The following is a 15,465-nucleotide window of genomic DNA, read 5'->3' on the forward strand; positions in this document are numbered from 1 at the left end:
TATACAATCAAAAATGGTACAAGGGATATAGTTAATTCTGTGACACTTTTGATTGGTTACTGATTCATAGGCGGTATCCAAAATAAGAGTAAATCTTGTTAAACATTTTTCTTCTATGTATATTCCATGTCCTTTTTGTTCTGCTAATGTTTGAGAGGCCATCACTGAGCTGACTTCCTCCACATAGCAAGACTCCCTGTATTTTCTCTTCTCCTCCATTAGCATCCTATTTGCATCAGATCCAAAATAAGCACTGTCTTCTCGATGGAGTCAGCTCAACTTATCTTTCTGATCTAACAGACATTTATTTTCTTAGCTATTAAGCTAACCTTCATTTTGTTTCTCATTGTCTCAGGTTATCAATTTATCTAATGCAGCTCTTCTTCCTAGAACAAAAGCACTTTCTAAAAATACCACTGTTAAACATTTAATTTTCGTCTTGACATTCTCTGAGAAGTGTTTTTGAATGTATACTAGGAAAAAAAATTCTATATACACTTATAGGAAATGATGAAACCATACTTATTTAGCCTTTGAAGAACAACTTGATTTTTTAACGAAAGTAAAAATACTGTCAAGGTTTGATGGACGTAAATAGACTTTGTTGCGAGAAATTCTGGCTGTTTCTGAGCCTTCCCTGCATGGGAGCGGAGTAACCGGGAAGAGGCAGACAATCCTATGGGAACAGGGACAGCGCAAGCTCTGGTCCAGAGCATTGGTTCTCTTAAGTCAGTGTTAAGTCGGCACCCTGTGAAGTCCACTTCGAACCGAGAAGCGCATCTCGGCCGCTCCCCGGGGCAGTTCTGCCCGCGCTCCCCGATGTGCAGCGCATCCCAGCGCCGCCGAGCGCTGCCCGCCCCCGCCGCCGCCACATCCCACTTCCCCCGGGCCGCCTCTCCGCCGCCGCCACGCCCCCGCCGCGCCGCCCGCGCCCATTGGCTGACAGCGACGAGCGGCGGGGCCCCTGGCCAATGGAGCCTGCGCTGGCGCGGCGGTGGCGCCCAATGGGCTCGCGCGCCCACCACCCCTGCCCGTCGCGGCCGGGCGCCGGGGCTGCGCGGTGCCATTCGGAGGGCGGGCGGCGTGGGGAGCGGATGGTGGTGGTAGCGGCTGCCGGACGCCGGCGGGGGCAGGAGCGAGAGCTGGAGCGAGAGCTGGCTGCGAGCGCCTCCCCCCCTCCCCACTCCGGCTGCGTGTCCCCTCGTCGTGCCTTGCCGCCGACCGCCCTGAGCCGGCAGCGCTGTACGATGTGAGCGGCCGCTGGGCTCAGCAGCGCCCCCGGTGCTCTCGACGCTGGGGCGGGCAGCGATGGCCAGAGCCTGGCGTGGAAGCAGCAGCCGCCGTCGCCGATAGGAAGCGCCGGGGGCAGCTGGGCAGGCGGCGCGGAGACTCCCTAGGGCCGTGCAGCGCTTGTCCCGCCCCGCCCCCTCCTTCCATCCCTCCCCCCTTCTCCTTCTCCTCCTCCTCTCCCCGCGGCCGGTGCATGCGGGGCGCTGGGGGCCGAGCTCGGGTCCCCCACAGCCACCGGAGCGAGTGACCCGCGGGGGTCTTGCGCCTCCCCGCCATGTCCTCGTCCAGCTCCTCGCAAACCCCCCCGTCCCACCACCAGCCCCCGCCGCAGAGGATGAGGCGCGGCGCCGCCGGGTCCCCCACCGCCGGCACGGCCGGGGGCCCCGGTAACGGCGCCGGGGGAGGCTCGGCGGGGACCAGCCGGCTGCTCCAGCCTATCCGAGCCACCGTCCCGTACCAGCTCCTGCGGGGCAACCAGCACAGCCCGACCCGGTCCCCGTCCGCCTCGGTGGGCAGCAACACGGGGCCGGGGGGCGGCGGCGGGGGTCGCGGCGGAGGCAGCCCCCCACCGCCACCCAGCGCGACGCCGCCGCTGGCAGCGGGCGGCGGCGGAGCGGAGCCGGGCAGGGTGAAGGGCAGGCAGCGGCGGTCGCCGGAGAGCGGCGGCAGCAGGAGGAGCAGCTCACCTGAGAGACGGAGCCCCAGCTCCCCGGTGTACAGAGGTAAAGCACCGGGAGAAAGCCGGTCTCGCTTCCCTGCCCCGCGGGGGTGCTGGCCGGGCTGGGGCCGCCCAGCCTCCGCGCACCCTGGGCTCTGCTTCCCGCTGTCGGGCTGCGCCCTGCCTTCTCCCCCGGGCCGGCGGGGGTGGGACACCGGGGGACTCCCGGCCCGGCGGGAGGAGCCCCGCCGGAGCCTTAGGGAGCGGGTCGGGGGGCGAGGATGAGCCTTAAATCCCCCACCCCCGGGGCAGGTGTCGTGTCCGGGTTTGCCCTGCCAGGAAGCGGGGGAAAAAGCACTTCGTCCCGCCGCCTTCCCCCGGGATGCGGGGAGGCGACCCCAGAAATGTCATCCTCCTCGGGCAAAGTGAGAATCCTGCTTAGGAAAAACAGCCCCGTGCCGGCCTCGAGAGGAGCGGGGCGGGGGCCCCGGGGCTCCACTCCCCGCGGGGAGAGGCAGTCGGGGCTCCCACGGCGGTGCCCCTGCCGCTTCTGCCCTTGCACTCACTCGGCTCTGGCAGCGGAGCTGTGTAATAGGGAAACGAGCCTGAAATTAACCCGCTTCCCTGTCTCCAGCTGTAACTATCTAGTAGGGGTGATAATGAGTTAGATTTATATCAGGGGTGTCACAACCCAGTTGTGAAGTGTGTGTTAAAACCAAGCCTCAAATGCTCTTCCTTTCTGCCTAGCTCGATTTCTTTAAAGACTTTCTTTAAAGATCCTAGGTTAAAAGATGTGATGTTTGAAAGCACAGGCTCCAAAACAGGGAAATTCCCATGTTGAGGTGCTTAAAAACAAGTCTGTCTCCTTGTGGTATTTAGTACTGAATCTCTGAGACTGTAAAACACTCAACCAAACAGAACCCACGACAAACCAACCCGCAGTGTAGCCAAAATAGGCCTGTAAAGTTTAAAATGTAAAATTGATTCCCAGCAAGTCCAACTTAACCTGCGTCAGGTTGTCTGTTAAATTATTGAATGTGTTAAAGTGGCAGTGGCCATCTTACCTCCCCCACTCCCTTCTGCTCTCCCCCATCACTTGAACAGTTGAATGAATTGGACTAAATGCACTTTTTATGTTGTCCTGCTGTAGCTATCAGGTATCGCACATCATCTCTTTCTGAGAATGCTTTCTGTGGTTCAATACCACTTGCTTTTTCTGTCCCTTCCATAAGTCTTACTGTGTGTGATTTCTGTGGCAAATTGTGGTCTGCGTTGGGTGCCAGCCCGTGTTGTAGCAGTGGAATCTTACATTCTTTTCTCTTCAGTTTTTGTGTAGTAAACCCTTGCTGTCTGTAGTATTTGTAACTTGGGCAGATCTGTCATTAGAATCCTCCTAAGTCAGGGGCAGCATTTTACAAATGACCAAAATGTCATGCCAGTTACAAATGGAGTTAATTTGCCCTATGCATCTGCTTATGCAGATGACCTAATTGATTGTGTTATAATCTGACCAGGGATACTTTGTAATGTATTTTTCAAAACGACAGTCTATTTCTGCATAGGGTTTTGCGTGCTTGAAAATGGAACTGAGCTTCTGTGGTTTTGATTCATTCGAGCTCTGCTTAAAATTTTAAAGATCATATTTTTCTGACTGTATGAAGCACTAAATGTCGATTTCCCTTTTGCCTCTTAAACCTTTGGAAAATGCTAATGGGAAACTAGGAAAAACCAAAATATCCATGCGTATGAGTGGTGATGGTGCTGATGATGAGCAGTAAATTATTTAATTATGGGAACCCAGAGGAAAACATTGTAGTGGTGCAGTGTATAAAGCCTACACTTAAGGTGTATTGAAGAGGAAGGAATATGGGCAGTTACCTGCAAGCCAGGAAAATACTGCAAAGCTGTGAAGTACTTCATTAATGTGTACATATTTTTTTTTGTTGGAGGGGAAATTTTAATTTTAGAAAGTGGTTTCAGTCGTCTTCATCTGTGGGCTATTTTAGCCTTAATAAATCAGACTGTAAATTAGTACTGAATGACTTTTCTGTCATTAAACTTGTTTGAGCTTGCCTCCTGGTGAACTGCGTCAGCAGCACACAGAGCTTGATTTGGTTTAATGAGTGCAGTGTATAAAATCATAAACGGTCCGTCGAGAAATGCACCCTGTAATCTGTATGCACTGCAAAGAATTCGTTCCCCCTCCTCCAGGTCAAGCCAGCTGCTGCTGCAGAAGCTGACATCCTTTAGCAAATCCTGAATGAATGAATGAAAACAACGTGATCGCCCTAATAATGACCACAATTGCACACGTCAACAGCTTTATTTTACTGAAATACAGGCACCATTTTCTAGCGGGCGAGAGTAATAAGATACTCTATTTCTTCAGTCTTGCAAATGAAAAAAGGTTACCAAACCTCCCCTTCGTCTACCCCCCCACCCCTTCAAAACTGAGAGCTGTTCTTACACTATTTGGAATATAGTTCCATGCCATGGGGCAGTATTTTGTCTTTGTTTCCCTGCTTGTTCTCAGCATTTTAGTACATGATGTGCAGACACTAAAAACATGTTTGTAGTCTATATGGTGATAATAGTATATAGAAAATTGATTGCTGAACTGGAGGACTACTGCAGTAGTAATGGAGGGCTTAAAAAAAATTTAAATGTTCCATTTTCAGACATGGACCATTTTGCTGTGGCTTGTTAAATAATGCTACTCCAGCTATTTATAGTTGTTATCTGTATGCAAGTCTTGGGGAAGTGGCTTGATTAAGTTTTTTTTGTCAGTTTTTCAAAGCCATTTCCCACTGCTGTAAGATGTGAGCTTAGGCTCTAGGTTTAATCCTGTTGTTTTTCTCACCAGTGCAGGAGATGTGTTTGTCTTTGGCTCTGCAGTCTGACTTGGATTGTTTCACGAATATACTTGTTCTGGAGCCTGCTTATGATTCTGATGGATAGATGTTATTCTCGTAAAACACCTGTCCCTTCCCCACCTCCTTTCAGCCTTTTTCAGTATAGATGCCTTGAGCTGGCTATCCTACTAAGCCATTTTGTGTGGATATTTTAGTGATTTGCTAGAGGTTCTTTTATGAAGGAGATTTCTGTGAAAACACTCCAGCTTTGAGCCTCTACAGTCAGAGCAACTACCATTGCAGGCACTGACATCACTAGTACATGAATAAAAGCAGCATAGTCTGTTTTTTCTCCCATCATCGTGTTTTCTACCCTTTCTTTCTAGTATAATGTAAAGGTTTTTGTTCTGTAGCAACACCCTGTGTTTTTAGGACTGAAACTTTCAATAATATGATATTTTCTTTTAAGCAAATTTGAGGATTTTTAGTTGTTAGGAAACCGTCAAGGCCAGTAGCAGTATTTAGTTAGTACTGTTACTGAATGAGAAATTGTGAATGTTTCATATGTATTTTTAAGGTGCTAAAAAAAGAGGGGAAAAACTTTCTGGTATCACAGGATAAATCTGCAGTGTGCAAGTCTGCACCTTTCCTCTATTTTAAAATGTGTTTATTCCTAACAAGTAGGTATTTCTTATAGTGTCTGCTCATGTTTTGGAGAGCTGGCAGTGGAAAGTGTCTGGCTGAATGTAACAACACGTGGTTTTATTAGAGGGAATATATCTGTTAGATCTGAGTGCATAAAAGTATTGTCAACAGAATCTGAAGCTGTGTGGTTTATGACAAAGGATATTCCAGTAATAATCCAAAAGAGCCAAACCCTTGGACATGTCAAATAAAACTTGCTACTTGCCTGTGGACACATCTTTTAAAGAGGATAGCAAGTTGTTTTTCTCTTTGCCTTACCTGGATAAAATCAGAACTTTCTGCTGTTATGTAAAGTAGCTTGTATAAATACGAGAGTGGGTTTCCTGTTTAGTTTCTTTTTTTCATGATACATTAATATCTTGTATACAAGGAGGCTGTAAATGACCTCTCTGATTCAAATGCAACACTGCTCTCACCAAACACTTTGATTTGTTTAGTTAATGCTGGTGGTACTGTAATATTATGCTTCATATTTTTCTAGCTTTCACTTACACATTTTATAGTACAAACTTTTTCCATTCCATTTCCAAATTTTAAGACAAACGTTAGTTTTAAAGACATATGAAAAATACTGTGATCAATTTGGCTGTTAAAGGTTCCCAAAGTCTTTTGGTTCCCAAAATAACTCCTGAATGTTCGCCAACATGAGTGAGAGAAAGGAATTACAAAAGATGCAAAACAACTGCGTAACCCAGTTCAGTGCAAGAAGTGTATATATCTGATTTTAGGCTAGTGGAATGAGGAGTGGAATAAAACAAACAATATTGTTGATCTCTAGACTTGTAAGGGATATCGATATTAAAAAAACACCCAAAATTTGTACTTCTAAAGGTAGAACTATTTTAATATGCTGATTCAAACCATCCAATCTTTTGGCATCATCAGCATTTATACCAGACATCAAGAAGATCTTTCCTTTATTTCTAGCAAATGTAGGTAAGGAAGTAATTTTTGTGACGCTTCCTATTTCCTGATCCCTGAATATTCCCATAATTGTATGGCCAAAACAGTTTTGCTCCAGCTTCATCCCTCTCTCTTCCCAAAATAGCTTTCATTGGAATACAATATGATGGCATGAAAGACCCCAGCTAAATTTGATCCAGTTGTCCTGAGCTCAAAGCCTTTTTAGTTACATGTTTTAAGATGACTGTAAATGAGAATGGTGTATTAGATGTCTTTAATAAATAGTGCTTTATAAAACAAATTGAGCTTCTTTCAGGTGTTAAACTGCAGGAAGGAAAAATAGGAAAGTGTTTTCTGAACTTGAACAGTGCTGTAGAAAGGCGTTAGCTTTGAAGACAGAAACTCCCTATTTCGTGGGAAAAAACAACCTAGAGAAGTATATGATTATACCTGTTTTGAATCATGATTTGACCTTTGATTTTAGTCTTTGGACATAAGCAAGTATTCGTGTTACATATGGCGAAACTGAAGTTACTTGCCAACATCTGTGCATAGTAAAATAGTGACAAATACTGAAATTTGGTTTCTGAAATTCATGGTTCCTATGTTTTGTTGCTTTCTTTTCCATGGTGGTGGGGTGAATAGAGGTTCTTAAAATGTATTTTAAAATGCAGGGAGGGTAGCTCAATTGAGTGTATCTTAGAATCTTACAAAAAAGGCAGTGTTCACCAAGTCTAGACTGCTATACTGCAAAAATTCACAGTGGAAAGCCAGTTACGTTTCAAATGGGTTTTGTGCTGCTATGTTGTATCATTATGAAAAAAAATAATAAAAATAACTGATGCAGTAATTCTGAAGTTTCAGTTAAGTCTAGACTTGAAAGCAGTAGTTGTAACAATGCAAAATGTATTGGAAATGGAGTACATACTCCTCAGTGTTTCAGTTTAAGTGAATATCTGAAATACATTTTACATAGGGATTCACCAGTTGATTAATTGTCTTCATCTAAAGAAGATAACAATTTTTTAACCTGAAGTGAAAAATGAAAGTTCCTGCTTAAATTAGTTGACAGTTATTTCAGTAGAGAACCGTTGCCAGCACTTGCTGAAATAGGTAGTTCTTCATGGATTTCACATATGTTCTTGGGAAGTTGTTAAAATAGTATAGTTTAAACATCAACTAGCATTTTTTAATAAGTATCTTTTATTGATGAAAAAAATTGACCCTGTATTAAATATACATAACTGGAAAATTTTGCTCAAGAATTTAACTGTTAATGATTATCATCTTACTTTAGTGTTAGTATTTAAATGCATGTTTGTTAGTCTTTCAGTGCTCCCTCCCATGTAAATCTGTAGTGCTTAAACAATGGCTTAAGGCATTTTCAGGCAAGTAAATATTATTTACATCCCATCATTAGAAGGGATACATCACAGCAACTTGTCAGCCTGAGATTATGCCCTTTTCCTTTCTGTCACCGTTTTTAAGGTTTGGGTAATGGCAAAATGAAGAGTGTTGGAGATCAGGGTGAAGGAGAATGGGTATTTGTACTTAATAATCTAATTCTGAGTAACAGTTTTGAATGTGTATTCACTTCCTCAAAATTAGATAGTCTCCTTCAGTTATGCTTTATTTTTTTCCCCATCTGATTTGACTCTGAAGCTTATCACTCCTATACAACTGGTTTTGGATTGGAGATTAAATGCTAGAGTGTAGAAATAGTACTGAAAGGGACCAGATACTTCTGCAGCATGGATACCACACAGAGTATCATGACGTAGTGTGTAATAGCAATCCTTTGGAATGGTGAGTTGGGCTCTCCGGTTCTTGACTTTCTGAAGCTGAGATCACATCCATGGAAGTCCTCATCCATGACTGAAACTGGCAAATGCACTCTCAGGAGCTCTTCCCTACTCTCCTAGCTGTTTGAGTCTGGGCTTAGGACCAGAGCCGTTCTGTTACATGTCCCCCTTGGATAACTTTGCCCAGACAATGTCTCCTGTTAGCAGGACAGAGGAAGGCATGTAGCTCCTGGGAGTCTGTCTTGGAAGGAAACACAGCCAGACCAAGTGTGGTTGTGTTGGGGGAGTGCCCTCAGCCTGCTGTCTCAGGCCTTGTAATGCTGTCTGCCTTGGGCGTGTTCATTTCACTTCTCCTCCTTTGGTATATGCACTTCCTAGCTGCTGCTGCTGATTCGTGCCACACTATTCACCCTGTTAGATTCGTTTTCTCTGATAGGGAGAAAAAACACCCAGAAGGTGTAAGTGTCTACACTCAAGCAATAACAGTTTTCTGCACAAAGAAATTTGTAAATGGGGATTTAACCTACACAGTTGGTGTTAGGTCAGTGAAGATGGTTGTGATGGGAGGTTTTCATTTTTTTGTAGTAGTAGATCTCTTAATTAGCATTCCATATTAGATATTCTTACTTTGCAGATTGTATATACTTCACAGTAGGTCATAAAATGTTACAAGCTTTGAGTTCTGAAACCTTAATGCAAGGTACCTTATGGTTAGACCTCCTTATTTAGGGTTGCATATGCCCCAATGATAAATGATGCCAGTGATGTTGGTGTTTATAAGGACTTGACTTTAACTGTTTCTGGTGTTAAACTGAGGAGTAGCTGTTGGGAATGGATATTGTTCTCAAATATGAATGATTAACAGCATTGATTCTTACATGCCGTTTATTTTGCACAACTTGAAACTAGTTTTACCCAAACTATGCATTGTTTCCTCTTTAGGAGGAAAGTGACTTGTATTTTGCTCATAAGAGCAGTAGGCAGTAGTTCTGTCATGGTTTTTGAATAATCTAATATCATCTCTAGAATATTTTGTTCTCAATCTTCTGTGAGATGGTCTAGACAAGAATAATAATTTAAGTGTCTCATTTCTTGAACAGTGCAAATCACCTGTTTGAAGAAGACTACTTTCGGCTTCCTTTCCTTTGCCCTTACAACCAGACATTAAGCAGTGTTGTAAATACGCTTCTGAATTTCAGGAGATAACACTTATTTCTGACTGTCAAGCCATTGCAAGATGACTGGCGGTCATACTTGAATTTGAAATTAATTTCTGTAGATAAATTAATTTTAATATTGTATAAATCTGTCTTTTAGGAATGTTTTTTGTAAGAGTAATTACTCAGTTGTGAACTGATTAAATGTATGGCAATGTGGCTGTTGTATTATTAATGTGCCCTTTAATCTCAGGTGTTGTGGTGTACAGTGCCTATTCTGGAATTCTGAAAGAAATAATTAGTAAAGGTTAGCTAGCTGGATTACCTGGGTATCTACGTTTTTTTAAAGTCTTCATGGTTAGGAAAAGGCCCCAGACATTTTAATATAGGTGCTTAGGCTGCAGTTCCAAAAAAAAAATCAAAAGTATAATAATTGACGTTTGTTAGCATTTGGAGACCAAGCTATCATTTGGAAATAATGTGTTCTTACCAGGAAGTAAGTTTTGGTTATTAAGTGTTCAATTACTCACTAATTCAATTAATTGTAGTCTGCAGAAATTGCCCTGTAAATACAAACCCCACTTCAAATTATGTCATGCAGTCAGAAGTTGGCTATTAAGGAGCAGATTACCTAAGTGCAGATATAAAATCCCAGCTTTGTGAACATGTAGCTTTCAAGAATAGCAGTGCAATTGCTTTTCTTAGATGAAGTGCTGTACCTCTGTTGGATCAGAAATGTTGCAGGATAAACCTTGAAAATTTTGCACTGTGTTCCCATAACTCAGGCTAGAGAGACAGCATGGAGGGGCCAGCTCTACAAGACCTATGAATTTCTGCAGGTATTTAACACGATCTCAGTACCAGTTGTTCTGCATGCCATGGCAGAGCTCCCTGGCCCAGTAGGACTAGAAGGTGGTGGTGACTAAAGCAGGTATTGAAGTGGTGCTGTCTGTCTGTGCTCTGGAAAGGTTTGGTGAGTCCAGTGTTCACACATGGAGTCAAATTCAGTGCTGAGTGTCAGCTAGTCAGTCTTTCTGGAATCTGGAGCCCTGGAAAGTACATTATGAAAACCAAGTGCCTTTGCAGCATTGACTCTGTGAGCTAGGTGTTACACCTCCATATTCAGCATATATTATTCTTATAATCTTTGTTATATGTGATATCTTAACTTTCTGCTTTTCAAAGCAATGAAGTGTTGAGCCTGCTTGCTGAAAGTTAAACCCAGATTTACACTGAGTGTCCCAGAAAAGACTTTGACCAGTGTGACTCTAAAAATACCAGCTAACTGCTGAAGAATGCAGAATGAGACTTAGGTTTACACAGTAGTTGGGAAGCTGCCAGGTGAAGGGAGAAGCTGTCTTCACAGAAGTAAATTTCTGTTCAAGGTCTTAAAATCTTCATTCTTAACTGATAGCTGTGTTTGCTTAATTGTGGCAATTGATAGTGGAATACCACACTTCCTTTCTCTCATACTGTGATTCCTTTGCTATTTCACCTTCAGTGGCTCCTTTGTTATACCCAATACCCTGCCTGCAATAATCATCTTTGCAATGTTTTCTTCACCCACAAAGGAACCATAAAATACATTTGAAATACTTGCTGTTCTTTTCAAAGGGAACAAGGAAAAGGCCTAATCTGGAAGAGAAAAATTTCTCATGGGCAAAAATGTAGTTAACTCATGCATGTTTAAAAGTAATTTGTATTTGAGAAATGTCCATACAAGGAAGAGACTGGAGACACACACTCCGTGTAGGATATTGTCCACGTGGAAGATCCAAATAAACTTTGGGTGTTGCTGTAGAAAGAGAGGCTTATTCTTTCAAAAGAAGTTGTTTAGCAAAGTGTACAGTCCATATAGTATTTAAAATATTTTGTAAAACTATTGTATAATATAATATACATATATATAATATATCCAAAGAAGGAACTAGGCTATTCAGATGATTGGAGACTCATGATTTTGTTTAGTGGTGTGTATAGCCTTTAACACAAAGTTGAAGGATACAGGGAGATCTTTTGACTGCAAGATTTATAGTAGAAACTATACATGTATGTACTATACATACTATGACACTGTACATAAAATAAATGTTAGATCTAGCCTTTGTTTAGTCATGCAAATTTGCCTGTATATACAACAAAAGAAGAAAATCCTACATAGAAGTTTGTTTAAAATTCATGAATCTGGAGTAAAGTTTTGGATTTCAGAAGGAAGTAATTTGAAAATTTGTCTAAACGGGCTTGCTCTGCCTTGAATGCAAAGAGAATCTGTTTTAATGAAAAATGCTAATACTATTGGAGTCTTTCAGGCATCACAAAACTTGAAGGATGTAATCTGGTTGCATGGACACTTGCCTCGAAAAGGCTGCTAGGAATAATCAGAGAGCCTGCAACAAACAGCAGGAAGAACTGAGGAAAGAATGTCATGTTACCAATCAAAAGGTGAACCTTAGCTGAGAATTGTTAAAACATGAGCAGGCTTGGACTTTGTGTACTTTAAGAGCGATAATAGAAACATGCAGATTGAAAAATGAGGAAAAAGTTATAACCATTTGGTATGAAGAAAAAAAAAGATCTGAGTATGATCTGAGACTGATTTGCAAGAATTTATGGTTTCAAAGTCTGTTCCAAGGAAAAGTAGCTGCAAACTCAGAGGAAATAACATTGATATTTCTCAGATATTCACAGATATTCAATGCTTGGCACTCACCAGAAAAAAGTCTAAAAAATCACTTTTCAGAAGGACAGTGATTTTTAACCCAGAAAGATTTAAAAAAACCCCAAAAACAACAAACAAATTGTGAGGGACAAGGATAATTTGGAATTACAAATTACCGAGACTGTGATAAATACAGATTGCATAATTCAATAAATTCAATTCAGAGATCTCCATTGCAGGATTTTAGAAAAGCCTACTCAGAAATGGACACTTAACTTCAAATGTTTGAGGCAGTCTTGTTAGTAGGAGTGACATCATTTGAGAATAGATACCTCCAGAGTATAGCAGGTACATCAGCAATGTTGATGTTTTAAAAATGTGAAAAATGCTGTGGCCGGTTCTAAAGTATAGAGAACTATTGCTAAAGCTTCAGAAGAAATTTGAAGGCATGGTGGAAACCAAGGAGAAATGTTAAAATGCAAAATGAGTTTTCCAAGTGGTGTCCTGCTAATCTGGTCGTTTTGATAAGAAAACTGATCTAGACAGGAAGTAGATCTTATCAGTTTAGGCAAATTTTAAAATTAGAGTGATGAAACCGTTGATAAATATTGAGAGGTTTAATTAGTACACAGGAAGATTATGCAAGAAGAGTTTAAGAACCATGGGAATTGAAGTAATAAGTTAAAAAAATTAGATTTAAAAGTAAAAAGCGGAAGTTAATGTACGTGGGGTTGTAGTCAATCAAAGTGTCTTTTCCTCAAAAGAGGAGCATCTGATTTGAAAATTCTACAGGGTGGACTTGGGTGATGGTGAGATCTCTAAACTGCCAATATGAAGTAACTGAAAAACTTCTGGGCACAGGTTTGGTCTTACATGAAGAGTAGTCAGCCACCCAGGGGCTGCTGAGGCATTAAATGAGGTACTGCACACCCTTTTGGTGTTCCGCAGTTCAAGAAAGGTAAAGTCAAACTGGAGCTGACCCAGAGAAGGACTCACAGGTTAGGAGTTTAACTGTGAAATGCCAAAAAAAATCTGAATAAAAATACAGTTGCTTTGTCAGAATCCAGGTGAGCAAGGAAGGGAATGAGCAGGTGGATTGGTTTGACAATGTAAATATTTGTATATTAAACTGTAAGAAAGGCCTGAAACCATTAGGAAGAAAGTTCCTGGGAATTTTTTCCAGTAGGAATTGTGATGACAAATACCTGCTCTAAGACTGACTGTACTCTGTTTCGAAGTGATTGTGTTTTGTCAGTGATAGCTGTGAAGTGGGCTCCAGATTTAGGAAGTTGTTTCTAGTCCTTTGTTTCTATGTCTTAACTGATAATGAAAATTTAATGTATTTAATCTTCAAAGTTGAGCACTCTCATTTAGGCAATCAATTTTAATCTGGTTTTGCATTTCTATTTTTCAATTTTTTGTTCAGAAAAAAATATATTATTCTTGTTTAGTATAATTTGCTCTAGCTAGGAGAATGCTTTCTATCTGTAATAATTGGTGATCATTATGATGGCATTGTATAGCCTCTGTGCATTGATTACAGTTCTTTGTGTATTTTGATTACGAAAATGGTGAGTTATGCCTTCTGATTTGTTTTATTCATTATTATGTCCAGCTGCATTTTGATGGAAAGAAGAATTAAAGGTTTACAAAACCCTCACTTTCTACATCTTGTTAATTTTTAAGTATTGTTGTTATAACAACAACCAAAAAATCCCTTCACACTCATCAAGTTTTTTTTTGAAAAAAGTGTTCTTCGGTTACTGAATCAACTGTGTGTGTTTATAATGACCTTCGGTATTTTAATTATTAATATACTGGAAGAAAAAATAACACCCCAAGCTTTAGTGCTGCTCTTGGTCCCCAGTTTGGTTTTTAATATTGGATACATAGAGTAGATGATTCAGCAGATCTAAACTAATGAACTAAAGGAAGAGAAGTTCTTTGTATCTGCTGAAATGCCCAACAGTTAATGGATGCTTGTTCAGTGTGTTTTTTCCCAAAAAGAAGCTTGATTGGAGCTGCTGAGCTCCAGTCAAATTTGTCTTAACTTTATAGTACGAACACTTTTTAGATACTTTATTAAATGATACTAAGCTTAGGTATTTGTGTAGCATTTAAATTTGAAGTAGTAATATTACAAAGAAAAATGCATTCTAAAAACTTGAAATACATAAAAAATATGAAAGGTTTGGAATTAGGGTTTTTTACCTTCATGTCATCCTGTTAGAAGAGTGCATGTGTTTAGGTTACATCTGTTGAACAAAGCAGGCTTTTGTGGCATGAAATCCTACAGGTCCTATACATGCTAGCAGTAATCCTTGTTAGAAGAATAATTTAGCTTTAGTGGGCTGAAACTTTCTGCCATATGGTTTGTTTACTTTTCTTACGGAGATTAGAGCATTCTTTCTGTGTTTGATCTCTGAGGATAATGTTGATTTTAAACAGGGGAGTTTTGCTGTGAGCAAAATCTGACTTCTGAAAGATATTCATAGTCACATTTTATTTGACCTGTGATTGGCGTGAATAAGGGACCTGAGGCAGAGACCTTGCTTCAATATAAATGCACAGGCAACCAGGACTTCCAGTCAATTGCAGGTCCAGTGAAATATGCCTACAGATTCATCCATGTGTTCTGCTTGCTGTGGTATCCATGCTAGCCCTGCCATTGTGTTTTCCTGTGTGATTAGGTGAGCAGAGCTCTACATCCTTGAGAGTCGTGCATGAAACCTCCATTATGGAGGGAAATGCCTTAACCTATGGATTGTATTCAGTGACTATTCAGAAGATCTCTTCCCTTTCTAGATGACTTAGTCATAGCTATAGAAGATACCAATATAGTTGATTCCTAAATCCTGTACTGTGGGTCAGCGTGTGTACAGTTTTCCTTTGAAGGAGCAAGCTGGTTTTGTTTAATGTTGTTTTCCCAGCATAGGTGATGTCCTGTCTTGATAGACTTCTGTTTCTTGCAGTTCAGTCTGAATTCTCATAAGCCTTGTCAGGTACAAAACCGAATCTGCCCTGACTACCAGACTGTCACATGATCTGTGTGGAAGACTGACTCACCTTTTTAATTTTTTTATTATTTTTCCTCCCTGAAGAATTCTGTATGTAGAAAGCACATCATTCATGATAGACCTGAATCTCTGAAAAGAGCTTTGCTCACAAGAAGTAGCCTGCTTTCTGCTTGTTTGGTTTTGGTTGTTGGAGCCTTGGTTAGATTATGGTGCTGTTCTGTGGTGCCTTTTTTTCCCTTCAGTTAGGATAATGAGAGGAAATTAGAGTGGATTGTGTCTGTCTCGTTAGAGTAGTAACTTCAGAATGTCATCCCTCTTCATTTTTAGTCATTCTCTCTCATGATTTCTAAAGATAGAAACTGGGGAATAATTTCTGAAGTTGATACAATTGAACCAAAACCAGTGTGGTGCACATAATGAAA

General features: G+C 41.5%; 1 protein-coding gene across 2 annotated transcripts in view; it reads left to right on the forward strand.

The window, feature by feature from the left end:
• The first annotated feature begins 1,549 nt into the window (after window positions 1-1,549).
• The window catches only part of GLCCI1 (glucocorticoid induced 1), a 54,192-nt gene continuing 40,276 nt past the window's right edge, over window positions 1,550-15,465 (forward strand). For both annotated transcript variants that reach the window (XM_014878489.2, XM_088162177.1), the window contains exon 1: window positions 1,550-2,012. In XM_014878489.2, the coding sequence (XP_014733975.1) occupies window positions 1,565-2,012 (448 nt within the window). In that variant the 5' untranslated portion in view covers window positions 1,550-1,564. The remainder of the gene's footprint in view (window positions 2,013-15,465) is intronic.

The sequence above is a fragment of the Sturnus vulgaris genome, chromosome 1 (assembly GCF_052056855.1).
Source record: "Sturnus vulgaris isolate bStuVul1 chromosome 1, bStuVul1.hap1, whole genome shotgun sequence".
NCBI classification, from domain to species: Eukaryota; Metazoa; Chordata; class Aves; order Passeriformes; family Sturnidae; genus Sturnus; species Sturnus vulgaris.